This window comes from Rhinolophus sinicus, linkage group LG11, assembly GCF_036562045.2.
Source record: "Rhinolophus sinicus isolate RSC01 linkage group LG11, ASM3656204v1, whole genome shotgun sequence".
Classification (NCBI taxonomy): Eukaryota; Metazoa; Chordata; class Mammalia; order Chiroptera; family Rhinolophidae; genus Rhinolophus; species Rhinolophus sinicus.
This window is the reverse complement of record NC_133760.1, coordinates 19,568,279-19,586,675: the sequence shown is the minus strand read 5'-3', so window position 1 is coordinate 19,586,675 and position 18,397 is coordinate 19,568,279. Positions and strand designations below refer to the sequence as shown.

The 18,397-nt window shown below is 51.8% G+C and overlaps 1 protein-coding gene across 1 annotated transcript in view; it reads right to left on the bottom strand.

Annotated features, from left to right (window-relative positions):
* Nucleotides 1–379: 379 nt before the first annotated feature.
* LG11H16orf74 (linkage group 11 C16orf74 homolog) overlaps nt 380–18,397 on the bottom strand; it is a 30,945-nt gene continuing 12,927 nt past the window's right edge. Inside the window, exons 3-4 of the mRNA XM_074316008.1 lie at nt 2,256–2,396; nt 380–1,952 (exon numbers count right to left, since the gene is read on the bottom strand). Of these exons, the coding sequence (XP_074172109.1) occupies nt 1,795–1,952; nt 2,256–2,396 (299 nt within the window). The 3' untranslated portion in view covers nt 380–1,794. The remainder of the gene's footprint in view (nt 1,953–2,255; nt 2,397–18,397) is intronic.

Genomic DNA, 18,397 nt, shown 5'->3' with positions numbered 1-18,397 from the left:
GGGTGTCAACGGATGCTGAGAGGGTACCCCAAAGACGCTGGGCTTCCTAGGATTTCCCCCACACCCCTCAGCTCACACTCAGTGCCAAGCTCTCCTGGTCCCTGGCTGAGGTCCCTGGGATTATGTACCCCTAGTCCCAGCCTGGGCTCACCTTCTTCAAGCCCAGGGCTGGGCAGTTCTAGAGACAGGAAGTTTAGGCTCAGAGAGGGGAGACCTGCTCCAAGTCAGCAGGATGGTCGGGCAGGGCTGGGGTTCTCTCCAATTCCTCGCTGCCTGGGGAAGCCCCAGCTATCTGAACATCACTCAGAGCCCTCAGGCCTGGAGGAAGCGCCACCCAGGTCTGGCGGTCTTTCCTCCTGCCCTAAATATCACTGGCAAGAAGACAGACAACACACCATGAGAAATCAGCCCTTGACTTTCGTTGTCTCAAATCCTTCACAATCTCTCTGAAGCACTATTACTGTCCCCATTTTACAGATGGTTAAACTGAGGCTCAGGGAGGTGGAGCTGCCTGCTCAAAGTCACATGCTGATGAGTGGCAGAGCCAGGATCTCAACTCAGGGTTTTCTGACTCCAAGCCTGTACCCTTTCTCCTATGCTTCTCTTCTCTGAGTGGGGAAAGGGTAGGGTTGAGTCTGAGCTCTGTCTCCGAACAAGACAAGAGGGGACTCCTGTGCTCGTCCCTTGGCACTAAGCCATCCTGGAACTGCTTAAACTTAAAAGAAACCTTTCCCAGGGTTAGGAATCCCCCTGGGGACCCAGGGCCTCCAGGCTCTCACCCCACAGACCTTGTAGAGTAACCACAAGTGTCCCCGGCACTCACACGGATCCAGGAGCAGGGAAGGTGGTTAGGATCCCATTTCACAGATGGGGATACTGAGGCTCGGAGAGAGAAGGGAGAGTAATGGCAGAGCCAAGGACCTGGGCCTCTATTACCCACACTGAGCTCTCTGATGCGACAATGGAGCAGGAGTCCAGCTCTTTTCCCACCTTGCTATATGCCCTTGGGTGAGTCACTCTCCCTCTGAACCTCAGTTTTCTCATCTATAAACTAGAGAGAAGGGCAGTACTCACAGCCCATTGGGTTGGAATGAGAATTCAATAAGATTTGTAAAAAGCATTCAGCCCAGTGCCTGGCACTTGGGAAGGTGAAATAGGAATCAATCCTTACGATTACAATCCTTACTGAGCATGGTCCCGCCCCAGTAACTGCACAGGCCTGGCCCAGAGTCCAATGTGTTTCTCCAGGTCACTTGCCCTGGTGGGCAAGCTGAGATCCAAACTCAGCACCTCTGGAAAAGTCTGCCCAAGTGCCCCTCACCAGACTGCCATAAGCTCCGTATCAGCCTTGTCGGCCTCTGTCCTCCACACAAAGCCACACAGGACTCATGTCTGCATGGCTAGTTGGCTGACTGATGCTAGCCACTGGGAGGGCGTCTAAACGAGGGGTCCCACAGGGTGAGCTCCAGATCACAAAGCCTGGGTCGGAATCCCAGCTCTGCCACTTACCAGCTGTACGGCAAGTGTCTCAACCTCTCTGAACCTCAGCTTACCTACCTGAAAAATGGGGATGAAACCTGGACCTAACTCAGTTACTGTGAAGACTCAATTACTGCGACAGAACCATTACTTTATTATTGTTGTTGTTATTATTATTCACAACAGCAGCCTCAGAACCTAGCACAGTTCTGGCTCAATTAATCTGTTTAATGAATAAATGAATAATTTGTCCCAACAGCTCCAATAGTATCTACAGGGGGGGCATGTGGAAGCACCAATTTCAGCCTTTCTCTCTCACCCTCTCTCTGTGAACAATTCTATCTTCTCTCCCCTTTCAGATGCGAGCTGCATCCAGAAAGCCCAAAGATCGGCCCCAGTCTGGCGTGGGTGTGCTTCCAAGCCTGTCCTGTCCAGCTGAACTGCGGTGGCCAGCAAGATGGAGCACCAGTCGCCTGGCAGGCAGGGGAAGGCACATCCATCAATCACCTTGGCGAGCCCACCCAGCCCCATCCATCACTCGCTTGGCTGCCGGCAGGGGCTGTCTAGCTAATTACTTAACATGCCACATCTTGCTGAGGCTGGTGCCACGGCAAGGGGCCCATGGTGGAGAGTAATATCCGAGGGTAAATTTTTAATAAACCCAGGGGAGGTGGGAACATGAGCTCAGACCCATGGCACAGAAAGGAGCTGTCCCCAGCCAGATGCCCCCAGACCTGACCTTGACCTGGCCTGGCCGCGGGGCAGGGTCACCTCACCTGTCTGCCTGGAGTCCCTTCGCAGCATCATGCCCGTGGGGGTCGGGGGGGTGATGATGATGTTGGGCACATCCAGATGTTTGTCACTCAGGACAGGAGCCTCATCATGGCTGCTGCTGCTGCTGACACACATTTTAAAGCCTGAGAGGGCAGGCCATGGGACACACACGTACACACACGACAGAGAGACAAGCATCAGTGGCCGCTGGGGAACTGCCTGCTGCTGGCTGCCTGCCTCCCTCCCGCCCCTCATCGTCACTGTGCGTCCTGACAACTCTCAGGAAAGAGGTCACTGCAGTCCCCACGTCACAGGTGAAGAACCTGAGCACTTGACCTTGCCTAACTTGGTGAGAACAGTGAGTTTTACCCGCTTTGTTCACTAATGTAACTTCAGGGGCTGAAAGAGTGTCCGACACATACACGTGGTAGGTACTCAACACATGACTCTGAACAGATGAAAGCAACAGAGCTTGAATTATAACACAGGCCTGTCTGCGTGGAAGCCATGCATGGTTACCTCTCCCACGTATGATTTTCTGAAAGAGTGTGTGTAAAACCAGTGTTGTTTCTTCTTTGTATGTGACACTGAATTCACCAGTGAAATTGTCTGGGCCTGGAATTGTCTTTGTGCAAAGACTTTTCATTACAAATTGGGTTTCTTTAATAGATATGGTGCTAGTCGGCGTTTCTGTTTCCATCTTGTGTCAGTTTTGGTAAGATGTGCTTTTCAAGGAATTTTTCCCTTTCCTCCAAGGTGTTGAATTCGTTGTCTTCCCTTTCCCATAAATTAAGTAGAGGTAATTTGGCCAAGCCTAGTCATAGATCTATAACACTGCAGTACCCACACCATTTACTCCACCAAACACCTTCCTCCATTCTTCCCGTCTCAGTCAATGACATCACCATCTGCCAGAAACCAGAGCAGTAGCCACAGTTTTTCCTTCTCCTCTTCACCCTCCAATCCCCAGCCAAATTAATCAACCACCAAGCCCACAGATGCCACCCCCTCTATATCTCTGACATCATATCTTCTCCCTCCTCATGCCCCTAACTAGTTCCTCTGCCTCCTGGCTTCTCCCTCTTCAATCTGCCCTCCAAACAGCAGCCAGAAACTGCCAATCTGATCCTGCCACATACCTACTTAGAACATGTGTTAGTTCTTGACAATAATTTACAAGCAGCATTTTCCAAAGTGTGTTCCCTGGAACACTGACCTCCTGAGGCTCCTTAAAGAAGGGGTTTCCATGATCAAATGAGTTTGGGAATCCCATGTATTTGAATGTTGACTGAATCCCATCTATTCCATCCTTTTCTTGTAGATTCCCATGCATGTTAGAAAATTAAAGGCTCTGAGAAGTCCTGCAGTAAGAAAGCTGTTTTAATTGTGCTTAACCTTGGCCTTCCTAAACTTAACCTTAGAGTCTGTTAACATCTTACAGAATCATGAATCAGAAAATACATTTTGGGATATGTTGATCATGAAGTCAGCTTCTTAGCCCAGCTTTCAGCCTTCACAATCTGGCCTAAACTACCTGCAGCCTCACTTCCTGCCACTTGCCCATATTCCCCAAACTGCTCACCGTTCCTCAAGTAAACTGGGCTTGCCAGCCCCTTCATGCCTTTGCACAGGCTGTTCCCCCTGCCTGGAATGCTCTCTTCCTTTGCCAGTGAACTCCTACTCATCCTTCAAAGTCCAACACAATAGGCTCTTCTTTGAGAAAGATGTCCCAGCAAATCTGATTCCTCCCTCTTTTGTCTGTATTCATTCATTCATTCATCAATCTTCCAGTTCTAGTCACACTGTATTGAAATGATTAGTTCTTAATTCTAGCTCCCTTTATTGTAAGCATCTGGAAGGTGGCCACTCTCTCACTCATCTGTGTTTCCCTTGAGCCTAGTACAGTGCCTGGGACAGAGCACGCAGGAGTGCTTTAAATTTAAATTGAAAAACGTCAGGCACCATTGAATTGGGGGTTAAAATCCTTATGTCTATACTCTACCACTTTGTTCTTTGCCCAAACAGCCCCAGACTGGGATTGAATCAGCTCAAGTGTCTGAGCCCCTGGCCAACAGCAGGAGCTGAGCAATGGGGTGATTGTTATTCCTGCTGCTCCTCAGGCCAACCCTGAGCACCATGGGGACTGTGCTCCTGAATGGCCCCTGGAGGGTCAGTGTGGTGGTTCTCAATGTCTCCCAAGAAGCGGAGTCTACCAGTGTGGGATGGACCTAGGATGAATTCTCATGAATAAGAATGAAAATGTGACTTCCAAGGGGAGGTCATAAAGATATGACTTCCTCCTTGCTCTCTTGCTCTGGGGAATGCCAGCTGCCATGTTTGAGGACATGCACGCAGCCTGTGGAGAAGCCCACGTGCTGAGGAACTGAGGCCTCCAGCCAACAACCGTGTGAGGGAGCCACATGGGAAGTAGGTCCTCCAGTCCGGTCAAGCCTTCGGATGACACTGCAGGCCTGGCCGACAGTTTGAATGTAACCTCACAAGATACCCTGAGCCAGAACCTCCTAGGTACAGCATTCTTGAATTCCTGACCCACAGAAGTTATGAGATGGCAAATGTTTAAGCCACTAAGTTTTGGGGTCATTTGTATTCATTAGAATTCATCCTAAGCAATAGATAACGGATACAGTCAGCACAGCTTGCCTGTCCTGGGAACCCCAAACCTGTTTCCTCCCTGGGGATCCCCTGTGGCCCCATGAATCTACCAGGCTGGTTAGTTCTGTAGGAAGAGGCCCAATCAGACTACAAGCTCAAGAGCACCCACCAAGGCCATTCTTCCTGCAATCTTATGCAAAGGCCCAGAAAGTAAAACAAATAAAAGCCACTTGGAGGAGGCCCTCCCGTTATCACTGGTAACAAGTCAACATGTCCCGATCATGGCTGCATGCCAGCAGCATCAAGTGCCCAATCAGCACTTCTTTGGTTTCATAGCTACCCGTGAGGTGCAATGGGTAATCAGCCCCATCTCACAGATGTGAAGACTGAGTACCAGAGAGTGTAAGAACTTACACGGAGTTGAACAGCAGTGTATTACAGAGCCAGGATCTGAACCCAAACCCAAGGTTGTTTGATTCTATAAGCTGGCGCTTCTTATAACTACAATTCTATATAACAGAGCTGGCAAACTTTCTGAAAAGGGCCAGATAGTAAATATGTTTTACTTTGGGGGCTATGCAGTCTCCGTTACAACTACACAATTGTGCCATTGTAACTGGAAAGCAGCCACAGAGATGTGTCAATGAATGGGCATAGCTATGTTCCAATAAAACTTTATTTACAAAAACAGGCAGCAGGCCAGCTTTGGCCCTGGGGCTCTGTGGTTTGCCAGTCCTGTTCTATCATATGTGGGAATCTGGGAGTTTGGATCGGGGACATGCACGGTGTCCTAACAGATAATAACAGAACCTGAAAAACCTAAGGCTCTTAAATACCAAAAACAAAACCCAAAGCCTGGCTGCTATTGGGTAGTGACAATCCCAGCTTCTGCAGGGCGGTGGGCTCCCTGGAATGAATGAATTCACGTAAAGCACTTGCCCAGCGAGTGGGGCCCAGGGGATGCTCAATCCGGTAGCTTTTCTGTAATCATCCATAAAGAGCATCTCCTGGAGTGCTCACCACAAAAGGAAGCTCTGATTATTGTTATCGGTGACAGGAGGGGGCCTCCCTGCTCAGTCTCCAAGGCCCCCTTCCTCGATGAAGGTTCCAAAGTTCCACAATAAAATGCTAATGGAGAAAACCCACACTCCTCCCAGGGCCTCCCATTTGCATTTTAACGTGTTTTGGGAGCTTGGTGACAAAACCACAGTCTTAATCGGGAAGCATCAGGTCACTCAGAGTGGGCCCAGGAGATGCTGGAGGCAGAGAGGAGAGAGGGGAGGGAGGAGGGAAGAGGGAGAGAGAGGGGAGGAGGAGGGAACAAAGAGGGAGGGAGAGAAGAGGGAGGCGGAGGGCGGGACTCCAGCTCCTCTCTCATTCCGGGGCTGGGCTGAGCTGCCTCCAGGCAGAGGTGGCAGAGCAGGAGGGAAAAGCTCTCAGGAGATAAAGCCGACTTTGGGGATTAACAACAAATGCCAGCCGTGCCCCAGACCAGGAGCTCACTTGTGCTAACGCCAGAACTGTTGTTTGTTAATTACATACCTGCCTCAGGCCATTAAGAGCCCATTTTCTGAGGGGAAGGACTGGGTTGGGGCTTTAGGGGGCTAGGTCACTGCAAGGAAGCAGGGGGCAAGAAGGGGATCCCAGTGCCCCAGAGCCATTCAAAGATTTCAGACTGGGCCCTGCTGTGGGTCACATGCTGCTCTGGGCCCTGGAGACAGAGCAGTCAAAACCCCAGACAGTCCAAACCCCGTCCTCCAGAGCGGGCATTCCCGGCCTTCCCTCGGGTGACATGGGGAGTTGCTTTGACAAGAGGTCAGACGGACTTCCCCTGCGACCTGGCTCTGCCCTTTTCCAGCTGCAGGACAGTGGTGTCCCATGTTAGCTACTCAACGCAACACCTGGGAAGTTTCAAAAAATACTGATGGGCGACACCCCCCAAAGGGGCCCAATGTCACTACTCTACCATCAGGACTTTTTAAAAGCTCCCAGGGGAATCTCACAGCCAGGGCTGGGAAGCCCCAAACTAGGGTGACTGGGAACATGTGGCCTTACTCTATGAGCCTCGGTTTCCTTGGGATATCAATTATGTAGGAATGAAATGCGTGGTATGGGGCGTGTGGCTGCCAAGCATGGAAGAAATGACTGACAGGAGCCATCTGAACAGGGCCTGCGGAGGCGGCAAAAGGTGAGGACCTCTTCCCACTGAGACCAGCTAGCCCTTCTCAAGCATCCCTGTGTCTGGGCTGAGCCTGCCATTTTCACTCCTGCATTAATCCTCATGCCACCCTCAAGCTGAATACTAGGATCACGGCCATTCTGCAGATGAGAAAACCAAGGTTTGGAAAAGGGAGGCCCCAAAATAAGCAGAGGCCAGGTAGCTCCAGGACCACATGCCTACCTCACCCCTTCTGGAATCAGCCACCCTTTTTCATCCTTCAGAAGCCCTAAGCCACACAAGCCTCTGTTCAGGATGCCCCAGGTCCCTGAGGACAGGTCCCCACTCCCTATGCCAGCTCTCAGCAACCCCCAGGCCATCACCCAAAGGCCAGAGTGGCTGGAGCCAAGAGCAGGTGCTTCCCTCTGGCAGACATCACAGTTCCAGGGCGCCCTCTGCTGGTTCTTTTAAAAATGGCACTCAAGCTCTGGGACCTGGCCTGGAAAGGCGTCCCTAGGATGGCATCCACTCTCCCCCAAAACACCATCACACACAGTGACCCTGCTTGACCCACAATGCAGCAGGAAGCCAGGACATACACCTGAGCTTCAAGCTACCTGGGCAGTGGCTCCAACTCTTTGGACCTCCTTTTCTCACCTGCAGAATGGGGGTGAATAACACTCTGCACCTTCAGTGGGTGCTGAGGGGATTAAGAACCATGCTGAGGTCCTCACTCCTGCCAAGGTGGGCGCCATCATTATGTGCATTTTGCAGGTAAGAAAACCACAGAACTGGCCTTGCAGCGCACGCTCAATAACCATAAGCTGTTAATAGCAGCATGAGATTCCAATCTTAGCACTTATTTATTGATTCTGCCAATGCTGGGCACCTCCTGGGTGCCATCCACTACCTGAGTTCAGTAGGTGGGGGCCTTGTCCCACCCTTACAGTCCCAGAATTGGAATGGGAGCTAAATGCAGTTTGTGGAGTGACTGACAAAATATTCTTGGTTCCAACTTAACACTCCAGACAGTTTTTCTTATTGGATTAGAATGGCCACAGGCTCAGGAAGAAAGAAAAATTGAGTCCAATTTTCAGTTCTCCCACTTCCTGGCTGTGACTTTGCCTCACTTGGCCCCAGCTTTCTCACCTGCAGAGTGAGTCTGCTGCTCCCTTCCCTTGCAGCACAGGTATAAATCCCCCAGCACAGAGCCAGGCCCAGGGAAGGTGCTCAAAAGGCACTTCTTATGCACCTACTATGTGCTAGGCACTGTTCCAGGTGCTGGGAACACAGCAGAGAACAAAATCGTCTCAACTTGTTCTTCCTCCTCCCCCACACTTCGCCGCCTTCTACTTCCAGCCTCCAGCAGCAGAATTGGGACCCCAAAGATTTCAGGGTCAGCTAGAAAAAAACAGGGAGGGTCCCCCGTGGTCCAAGCCACTGTGGGGAGGGGCCCACGCTACTGAGCTATGAGAACGGTACTTACAGGAAGTCAGGGGCTGGGAATTCATCACTCTTTCTCATAAGGAGGCTAACAGTGTGAAAAACCATCCTTCCATGAGACACAGAGAAGTCAGGGGCCTTGCCCAGGGTCACACAGGATTTGATGCTAAGTCTGGCCTTCCTGGGGCCAGGATGCAAATAAATACCTCCCAGAGCCTGGGTCAGTGATAGGAGGAGCAAGGAGCAGATGATGGCAGGAGTAGTGGGAATCAGAAAAGGCCTCCCAGAGGGGGCCAGTCCGAGAGCAGCAGGAGGGATGGAGCAGAGGGTACTCGGGTCAGCCACAGCATACACCAAGGCCCTGGGGCAGGGACACAGGCACAGAGGCTGGCATTAATTCCTCAGAGATGACTGGGCATCTGGATTTAGTGCAGGACTTTAAAAAACAAACCAACAAAGGCCTCTGAGGGCTTCAGATGCACTTAATCTTTTTTTTTTTAATTCCAATTAAGGGGAAAGCCTTGCATTATTATGGATGAGCCTAGGGCAGCTCGGTGGTTTTACCTTCTCGAGGCAGCAGGCCCAATGGAGATGGCAATGGCTGTTTTAAATCTCTTTTTAATTAAGGAAAAAGCTCCGGCTTGCATCAGGGATGAGCTGCAGGAGAACCTGGGAGGAGGAGCCAGAGAGAGGCTCCCGCACAGCAAGTGGGGGGATGTGCCCCCTTCCCTGACTGTCCAGCACCTGCCTTCCTGCCTCCGAGCAGGGACTCTGACAGTCCCTCTCCCCCACCAGCCCTCGCCCAGTTCTGGCAGACTGTCCCTACTCCTCCCTGCATCAGCCCCTCTGGGGAGGCTCCTTGGGGATCTCAGCCACGGAGGGTGGAGGTACAGTGTGGTGAGCTCGGCTACGACAGCAGTGTAACCTTGGGCAAGTGGTCCTCCTCCTGGCCCCAGTCTACTCATCTCTAAAATGGACACAAGAGGATAACTGTGAGAACAGAAGTCAAAGAACATAAGCAAAGTACTTGGCACCCACCTGGCCTGTGGGAAATGCTTGATGTATGTAGCTCAGGGTTCCTCACTGTGGACGTTTGGGGCTAGATCCTTGTGGTGGGGCCGTACTGTGCATTGCAGGGTGTTTAGAAACACCCCTGGCCTCTAGATGCTGTAGCACTTTCCAGTTGTGACAATAAAAAAATGTCTCTGGACACTGTGGGGTGTGTCTTGGGGGATGGGGTGGCCAGATAAAGTCCAGGACAATTTTTTTTTATTGTTAGTATACTAAAAAGTATGTCCCGTGCAATATTTGGGACATGCTTATACTAGACAATTATTCCTTATTTATCTGAAATTCAAATGTCACTGGGCATCCTGTGTTATGGTCTTTTCCTCCTAAATCTGACAACTCTACTGGTTGGGGGGATGGGTAACCAGTCATAGCAGTTGCTGATCTCGACAAGAGCTCAGCATTTCAGCGTGGGGCCCAAGAGCTGTTGTTTTCTCTGTCCCCAAGTGGCCCCACTGCACACCTGCGTGGCTGGAGCTATGGGAAGGGGCTGCCGGATGGCCTGAGCCAGAGCAGTTGGTATCCTCAGTCTGCCCTTCATCAGCTGTGTGGACTGAGTGAGTTTCTTCCCCTCTTTGAGCCTGTTTCCTTAGGGATCTAGGGCTCAGAAGGCCTGTTACAGGGGGCGACACTCGGTTGGCCCCTTGCCGGAACATTCTAACTTTCACCGTAGATCATCACTGTAACCTGCAAGGCTCTTATAAGGACGTGTGACATTAAATTGAAGTGTCTGGGGCAGCCCACCCAATAGCAGGGGCTTAGCAGGGCCATGTCATTAGGACTGTTATCACTGCTATTAAAGAGGCAATTAGTCAAGGAGACTCCAGTGCTAGGGTTCTCGCCCTAGTCTCAGCCCTGTCCAAGGTTATGCTCCCTCTGGGGACAGCCTTTCCCCTATATCCAACAGATGGGTAGGAAGAAGGCCTATCCCTCCTGAACTGGGATAACTGCAGGGCCATCCTGGCTCCAGAGAGCCCGTGGTGGCCTAACTGCAATGCTTGGAAGCCCAGCCACCCGAGGTAGCAGGCAGTGAAGCCATGTCTGTCCTGCCACCTGGGACTGGCCCAGGACAGTTATCAGTTTGTGTGCTGGACTCCTGGCCAAGTTAGTGACCTCTCAGGGTAGGTACTAGGACAGTTATCAGTTTGTGTGCTGGACTCCTGGCCAAGTTAGTGACCTCTCAGGGTAGGTACCAGGATCATACTGCTTTGGCCATGGAGGGCCTGGACCATAGCCATAAACAAAATGTCAAAAACACTTCAAAAGGGCGGAAATAATACGGCACATCATAGGAACTACAGGAGCTCCAGTGGCGATGTTCACATCCCCATCACATCCCAGGCCCCGTTCTCAGCTACCGACGTGTCTTCTTCCATCCCAACAACTGCCCTGCCCCAGGCAGGGTATAACTGTGTCCGTTTTATAGTTAAAAACAAGAAGCACCCATTCAGGGAGTTGAAGACCCTCAGCCATGTCACATGGGATTTGGACCTGTGGGACCAGTCCCTTAGCTTTGTGCCTGTCAGTCTCGGGCACCAAGAGGCTTGCAAGCCAGGAGGCAGAAGGACGGGGGAGGGGGAAGGTCAGAGATAGACAAGGGTACAGCGCTGCCATGGCTCAGAGTCACCTCTGCACCCTGACCCCGGCCTCTGCACCTCTACCCCGGCCTCTGCACCCTTACTCTGGTGTCTGAAGGCTCCTTGAAGGGAGCCTTCACACCCCAACGAGAGAGAAAGGCAATTCCTTGGGCCCAGGAGAAGCAGGCTGCTTAGCCTCCCAGCCATGTTCCGGCAGCTAATTATTGGTTAGCATGGCTCTCACTCGGGAGTCCTCAGCAACACAAAGCCGAGGGGCCCCACCGTGGGCAGCGAGAACCACACAGTAAGTCCCATCACCTGCCTCCCCCCACTTCACCTTCCCTCCGTTCCGCCCACCCCCCCATGGCCCTGCTCCTCCTTCCTACCCCTCCCCAGAAGCTGACTCTTCATCCTTCATTCATTCCACAAACACTTCCAGAGCACCTTATCCATGCCAGGTTCGGAGGAACCTGCCAGGCAAGAGCAAGGGATGGGAATGGGGCATGTGTCTGGTGCCCAGTCACGTTCCCAAAGTCCTCTGGGCCCCAGCTTGGCCACATGCTAGCGGTGTGACCTTGGGCAGGGAGTTTTGCCACCTGATGTCTCCGTTTCCTCATCTGTCCACTGGGGATGACATGCAACTCTCCTCAATATGGGAGGACAGCGGAGACACCTGGCTGGTGAGCATGGACCTCCCTCCTGGGCTGAAGGAGTGATGGCACAGCTGCCCCCAGCCAGCTAGAGACAGGCCCTGGGAGAGTCTCCACCCTGAGATAAAGTCAAGAGATTGTTCATTCCGCAAACACTGATTGCGTCCCTACCGTGTGCTGACCCAGAGCTGGGTACAGGCTTCAGGGATGAGCAGGGCAGCTATGATTCCTGACTCCATGGAACTGGAGGGTAAGGGGAAGGTGAACGTTAATGGGAACTCTCACCTGAGTACTTACTGCAGCATGCTAGGACTGGTTCTAACCCAGGCATGGTCAGGGAATACATCTCCTCCCACCTGCTGTGACATTTGACTTCCACACGCAAGGCCCTCCCTCCTCCTTGGGGCAGAGCAGGTGCTGGAGGTTTAGCATAAAAAGACAGAGGCTAAGTAAGCCTCTTCTGTGAGCCAGGAGGCTGCCTACTGGGGAGAGAGGCAAATTAAGCACCCTTTCCTTTGGCATTTAAGAAAGGTTTGGATTACCTCCCACTCTGAGTGGGCTGGGGGTCTCCTCATAGCCCCTGTCCCCTAAGCAGAGATTTGTTCAGAAGGTTCCAGAAAGAGCCCTGGATATCTGGGTTCCCAGCCAAGTTAACTTGCCTCTTGTCACCTTGGGCAGTCAGTGCAAATCCCAGGCCCATCTGAAAAGCAAGGACACTGGACCTGGACAGTGGTTCTCACCCCAGGCTGCATAAAGCTTCTTAAATACGCCAAGCGCATCCCTACCCTGGGGAGTGGGCCAGACCTGCCCTTTTCTGAAAGCCTCCCATGTCCTGATGTGCAACAGAGGTGGAGGCCCTTGGTCTGCAGTGATTGTGGTACTTCCTGCTATTCTGAAAAGAAATTCTTGATACCACACCTCGGCTCCCACGGCTCTAACCTCAGCTCCTCCTGCTCGGCTTCCCCATTCCTGCCACACTTGCCTCCTCAATGCTCATCAGCTCACCAACCTTGTCCCTGCCTCAGGGTCTTTGCATCTGCTGTTCCCTCTGCCTGGCACACTGTTCCCTGCTTCCACGTAGCTGGCTCCACGATAGAGGACCTTGCCCACCTCATGTCCCTCTATTGCACAACTTTGTTTAATGCCCTTCACAGCTCTCACCGGAAAATCTACCAGACTGGGTTAGGTGTTCACACATTCATTTCTGTGTTTGCCATGGAGCTCTGTGATGTTCCCTGCCGTGTCCCTGGGCCTGGTACAGTACCTGGCATACAGCAGGTGCTCAATAACTGTTTGCCAAACAAATGAAAAGTTACACCAGAATACAGCTCTGGTCTGGGCTCTGTCCCCAGGGGAAGGGAATACCTACTGTGTGTCAGGCTCTATTCTAGTGGGTGCAGGGCAGGCATAGTAGACAGAGCCCCCTGGCAGTGGTGGGACCAGACAGAGAAGTTAGTGACCTCCCCCAGGGTCCCCACGGACAGGAAACTGCAGCCTATTTCACAAGAGGAAACACTAAAGCTCAATATATTAAGACACTGACCTTGGCCATTTTCTATTTACGGTGGATCCCACCACGTGACCTTCCCTTCAACATATCAAACCTCCACTCGCTCTGAAAACGACTCACAATGTATCAGTCAAATGAATGCCTTTCATCCCCTCCCTTTTCATGGAGCTCCCATCCCCATTAAATCCCAACTCCCTGCCCACTCCCTGCTGCAGGTCTCTCCTCACCCACCTGCTATCCTTTCAAACACACACACACACACACACACACACACACACACACACACACACACAACTGCTCCTGCTGCACTTCCCGCTGCTGCCAGGAACACCATCCGCTTCCCCACGCTTTCCCAGGCCAGCTCTTTCAGGCTTGGTTGCTTATTCAGTGACACCATCCCTACCCAGGGTGGGCCAGGCTGGCTTCCGTTCCCAGCACGCAGTAGTTAGTGGGGACGCAATCAACATTTGTGCCATGAACAATCTGGACCAACTCTGGACGGCAGCTAAGGGACAGCTGGAACTAAGTGTTCACATTAGAATGGGGCAGTACCGTGTGACTTGGGGCTAGTCTTGGGCCTCCAACACCAATTAGAAAAATGGGCAACATAACTGCCAGCCCCCACCTGCCTCCCGCCTGGGTCACAGGCCCAAGTGGAAGAGAGGCTCTGAGCCCCTGGGAAGGAAGCTGTGAGAACAGGCCTGGGTAGTCAGAGATCCCAGTGGCCTGGAGGAGCGGCTGTATGTGTCATTCTCAGTTCCCATCATCACCATCGTCCTGTACTCAGCCAAATGCCCACCCTGCAAAACACCTGACCACGCTCCTCAAAATGGTGTCAAAATATATCACAAAGACAAGGAACTTCCGAGAAACCGTCACGGCCCAGAGGAGCCTAAGGAGACACGATGACGAAACGTAAGGTAGGATCCTGGGACAGAACAAGAACACTAGTTAAAAACTGAGGAAATCTAAATAGAGTATGGACTTGGGTTAAAGTAACGTACCTGAATCAATTCAGTAATTGTAATGAATGTACCATATTAATATACGATGTTATCTATAGGGGAAAGTGGCTGGCGGGCTTATGGGAGCTCTGTACTGTCTTTGCAATTTTTCTATAAATCTAAAACTGTTCTAAAAAAGTAGTCTATTAAACAAATGAACCCACCACCAATCCAGGACAAAGTTTCCATCTCCTGGCCCTTTCCCGCCTGACGCCAGGCTGCCCAGAAAGCCATTCAGCTGGGGCCAGCCCCGTCTCAGGAGCTGATACCCTCCAGAGAGACCCGGAGACCACATCAAGTCCCCGAGGGAGCACCAGTGGGAATCCTGCACCTCCAGTTTAATTTTCCCCTGGGGAGGTCCCCACACAGCTGGAGCTGCCACCAGAGTGGAAAGGTACAGAGGGTGGAGGTGGACAGGAAACCCTGTTCATTGGACATGGGCTTTAGTGCTCATCTTAGATATTCCTCAAAACCTGACTCAGGAGATGTTCCCATTCATCACTCCACTTTGCAGATGGGGAAACTGAGGCTCGGACATGTGAAGTGATTTGCACAAGGTTGCATTTAGTCAGGGGCAGAGTGGGACTTGAACTCGGATCTCTCTGACTCCAGAGCCACTTCACCAGTGGCTCTCAAACTTGAGCAGGTGCCAGAATCCCCCTAGGGTTTGTTCACAACCCTCCGAGCTTCTGACTCAGTAAACCCAGGGGGGTCCTGAGAATTCGCACGTCTCACTACTTTCCAGGTGAGGCTCACAGGGTGTAAGTCCGGGGAGCCCACTGAGACCTATGCAGCCCCACTGTGCTGTGTCATGGGCAGTGCCACCCCACTGCCAACCATGAGAGAACGGGCACAGGAACCAGGGAAACCACCACCTCTCCCTGCCATCTGCTGAGACAAGCCCCTCTTGAACAGTCATGTAACCTTGAGCCATGGAGAGCACCCTGTGCCTCAGTCTCCCCGTCTGTAGAGTTACCTATGCCATCCAGCTGTAGAGAGGATACAATGAGCGAACTGAGGACACACACTTAGGGAGCAGCGCCAGGTCCACAGGGACAGCCACCTAGCACGCACCAGCGTGTGCACAACAGGGCATGAGGGGGGCATTCCCATATGTCACAGCCGCTATGGCCAGGCCCATGAGCAGAAGGACCCCACTTAAAGCACACGGCTGTCCCCTTTGGAAGCAGAAACAAGAGGGTTTCAGCCTAGCTGTCGTCCTCTCTCCACCGTCACTCTCTAGTGATCTCCCACCTTGGGCTGAGTCTGTATTGCCAGCCAGGAAAAGCACGTGCCTTCCCACATGCAGAAGGCTCAGAGGTGAAGTGACCTGTAGTGAGTTGAATAGAGATCCCCCCAAATTCAAAATTCACGACCATTCAGAATCTCAGAACGTGACCTTATTTAGAAGAAAGGTCTTTGCAGATGTAATTAGTTAAGGAATCTTGCGATGAGATCGCCTTGGAGCTAAGACTGGTTCTAAGTCCAAAGATTGGTGTCTCTATAAGAGGAAGGACACAGAGACCCAGGGAGGAGGCCATGTGAAGATGGGGCAGAGACTGGGGTGATGCAGCCACAAGCCCAGGGACACCTGGGCCCACCAGGAGCTGGAAGAGGCAGGAAGTCACCTCCCCAAGTGCTTTTAGAGGAAGCATGGACTTGTGACACCTTGACTTAGGACTTCTGGCCACCAAGAGTGTAACTGAATACATTTCTGTTGTTTCACACTCCCCTCAGTTTGTGGTCATTTGTTACAGTGGCCCCAGGACACTAAGACACCATCTCATAGGGTTAATGTGAAGATTTAACGAGCTCAAATGGATAAAATTTCTACAGTGGCGACTTTAAATGTCGAATTAAAATGTTTTCCTATAAAGAGGCTGCACAGGTGGTGGCTGAAGCCAAACTTCTGGGACCAGCCTGCCTGGGTTCAAATTCCACATGGGAACCAGCTGTGTGGCCCCAGGCAAAATGCACTGCCTCTCTGTGCCTCAGCTTCCTTATCTGGAAATCGGGAATCACAATAGTACCCACTTTGTGGTGGGTGGTGGGAGGAGGGATGGATGGGTCATCTGCATATAACACAGAGAACAGGGACTTGTCCAGGCTAAGCCTCCAATAAGAACCCACCATTTATATTCTAATTACTTGACCTGGATTTTGATTGCTGGAATTCATCCCAAAGAAATACTAATAATTTACAAAACCAGAAAGCAAAGATGTTCAAAATGGCATTATCTACAAAAGCAACAAGTTAGAAATCCAAAGACCAACTCTTGACAGAACCTGATACAGGTATTAAAGAACTGTGAAAATGATACCGCCGCAAGAAAGACAGCATTCACAACCCAAACATGAACTAAAACAGAAATAAAAGAGTGCACAGAACCACAGGTGCCAACACCGACGACCAGGGAAAACCATACCTGCTGGCAGCCAGGAAAGAGAAGACGCGTGGACAACTGAGGGTTATAGGCTACAAGGTATCCAGCACGCTGAGGTTTCCGTGACTGTGACATATCCCATACAGGAAAACTGAAAATAAGGGTCTGCAGAGGAGGAAGGTCTGGGGTGTTGGGACATCACGACTGGCGGGCCTGGGTTGTCTTGGTTTAGCACAGAGAGAAGGGTTCTGTGCCCTGCCCCCAGCCCCCGAGTCACACCGAAGCCCGTGTTGGCCAAAGCTGGGGGGGCGGGCTGGGGGAGAGCAGAGGTCTGGTAGCCCAGGGCCGGTGGGCCAGTCCCAGAGAGCTAGCAATGAAAAATGCATGAGCAAACCTGTTTGGAACTGCAGGCTCCCATTGCAGCACTTAGCTCCTCCAGGTCCCAGACTGGAAGGAGGCCCTTTTAGAAGCTCCCAGCCCTAGGAGCACTCAGCCTGCTGCCCGGGCTTTCAGTCCTGGGTGGGGTGTGTGTGTGTGTGTGGGTAAACTCCCAGGGACTTTCAGCATCTGCATTTCCTGGGTCTCTCCCCAGGTTGAGCACCCAGCTTTGGGATGGAAGATAAGTGGTCCTAGAGGTCTCTCCAGGGGCTTGGGTTTATCTCTCAAAGATGTCTTGATACAACAGCCAAAGTGCGAAAGCAACCCAAATGTCCACTGACAGACGGATGAATAAACAAAATGTGTTCTACATACACAATGGAATATTATTCAGCCTTAAAGAGGAATGAAGCACTGACTCGTGCTACAACATGGATGGACCTTGAAGACATTTTACTGAGTGAAATAAGCCGGTCACAAAAAGGCAAATACTGGCCGATTTCACTTATGGAAGGTTCTCTAGAGTAGTCACATCCATAGAGACAGAAAGTAGAATGGCGGCTGCCAGGGGCAGGGTGGAGGGGACTAGGGAGTTAGTGTTTCATGGGGACAGTTTCAGTTTGGGAAGATGAAAAAGCTCCGGAGATGGATGGTGGTGATGGTTGCACAACAATGTGAGTGTACTTAATCCCACAGAACTGTACATTTAGAGATAGTTCAAATGGTAAATTTTATGTTTTGTGTATTTTACCACAATAAAAAGCAAAACAAAAAGCTTGTCCTGACCACCTACTCTGTGCAGGGCACCGGGGAGAGAGACCCACAGGGAAGTCTAAGGAAGAGAGTTCTAGGGCTCTAAGGTCTGGTCTTTGGACCCAACCGCTGGACCTCCACCTACCATGGGTGGTTACTCAACACTTCCCTTAATTCCTTGGTGGGCTCAGCCTGGAGCTTCAGAGGGACCTGCCTCTAGAGGGATGTAGGTTGTCTATGTCTCTCCAGCATCCCATCCCCACCTGGCAAACAACATCCTGATTTTCTCCAGCAAAACCACTGCTCCCCACTTGTATGCAGTCTTAGAGGAGCAGTCCACCAAGATGCTACACCCTCCAGTGAGGGGCAGGCATAAGCCCTGAGCTGGACCAATCAGATGCTCTCCTGGAGTTCATTCATCTCAGCTGTGGGACCTGAACGATGGTCCTTCATCCTGGCCTTACCTTCCCATGCCTCCTGACTTCCTGTGGTGGGGGGATGGAGCCAGGAGCAGGCCTCAGACATCCAGGAGGAGAGTCAGGGCTGGTGGGCATGCTGCATGAGGGCGAGGGGCCATCCAGGGCGACTCCCAGATTTCAGGGTGGG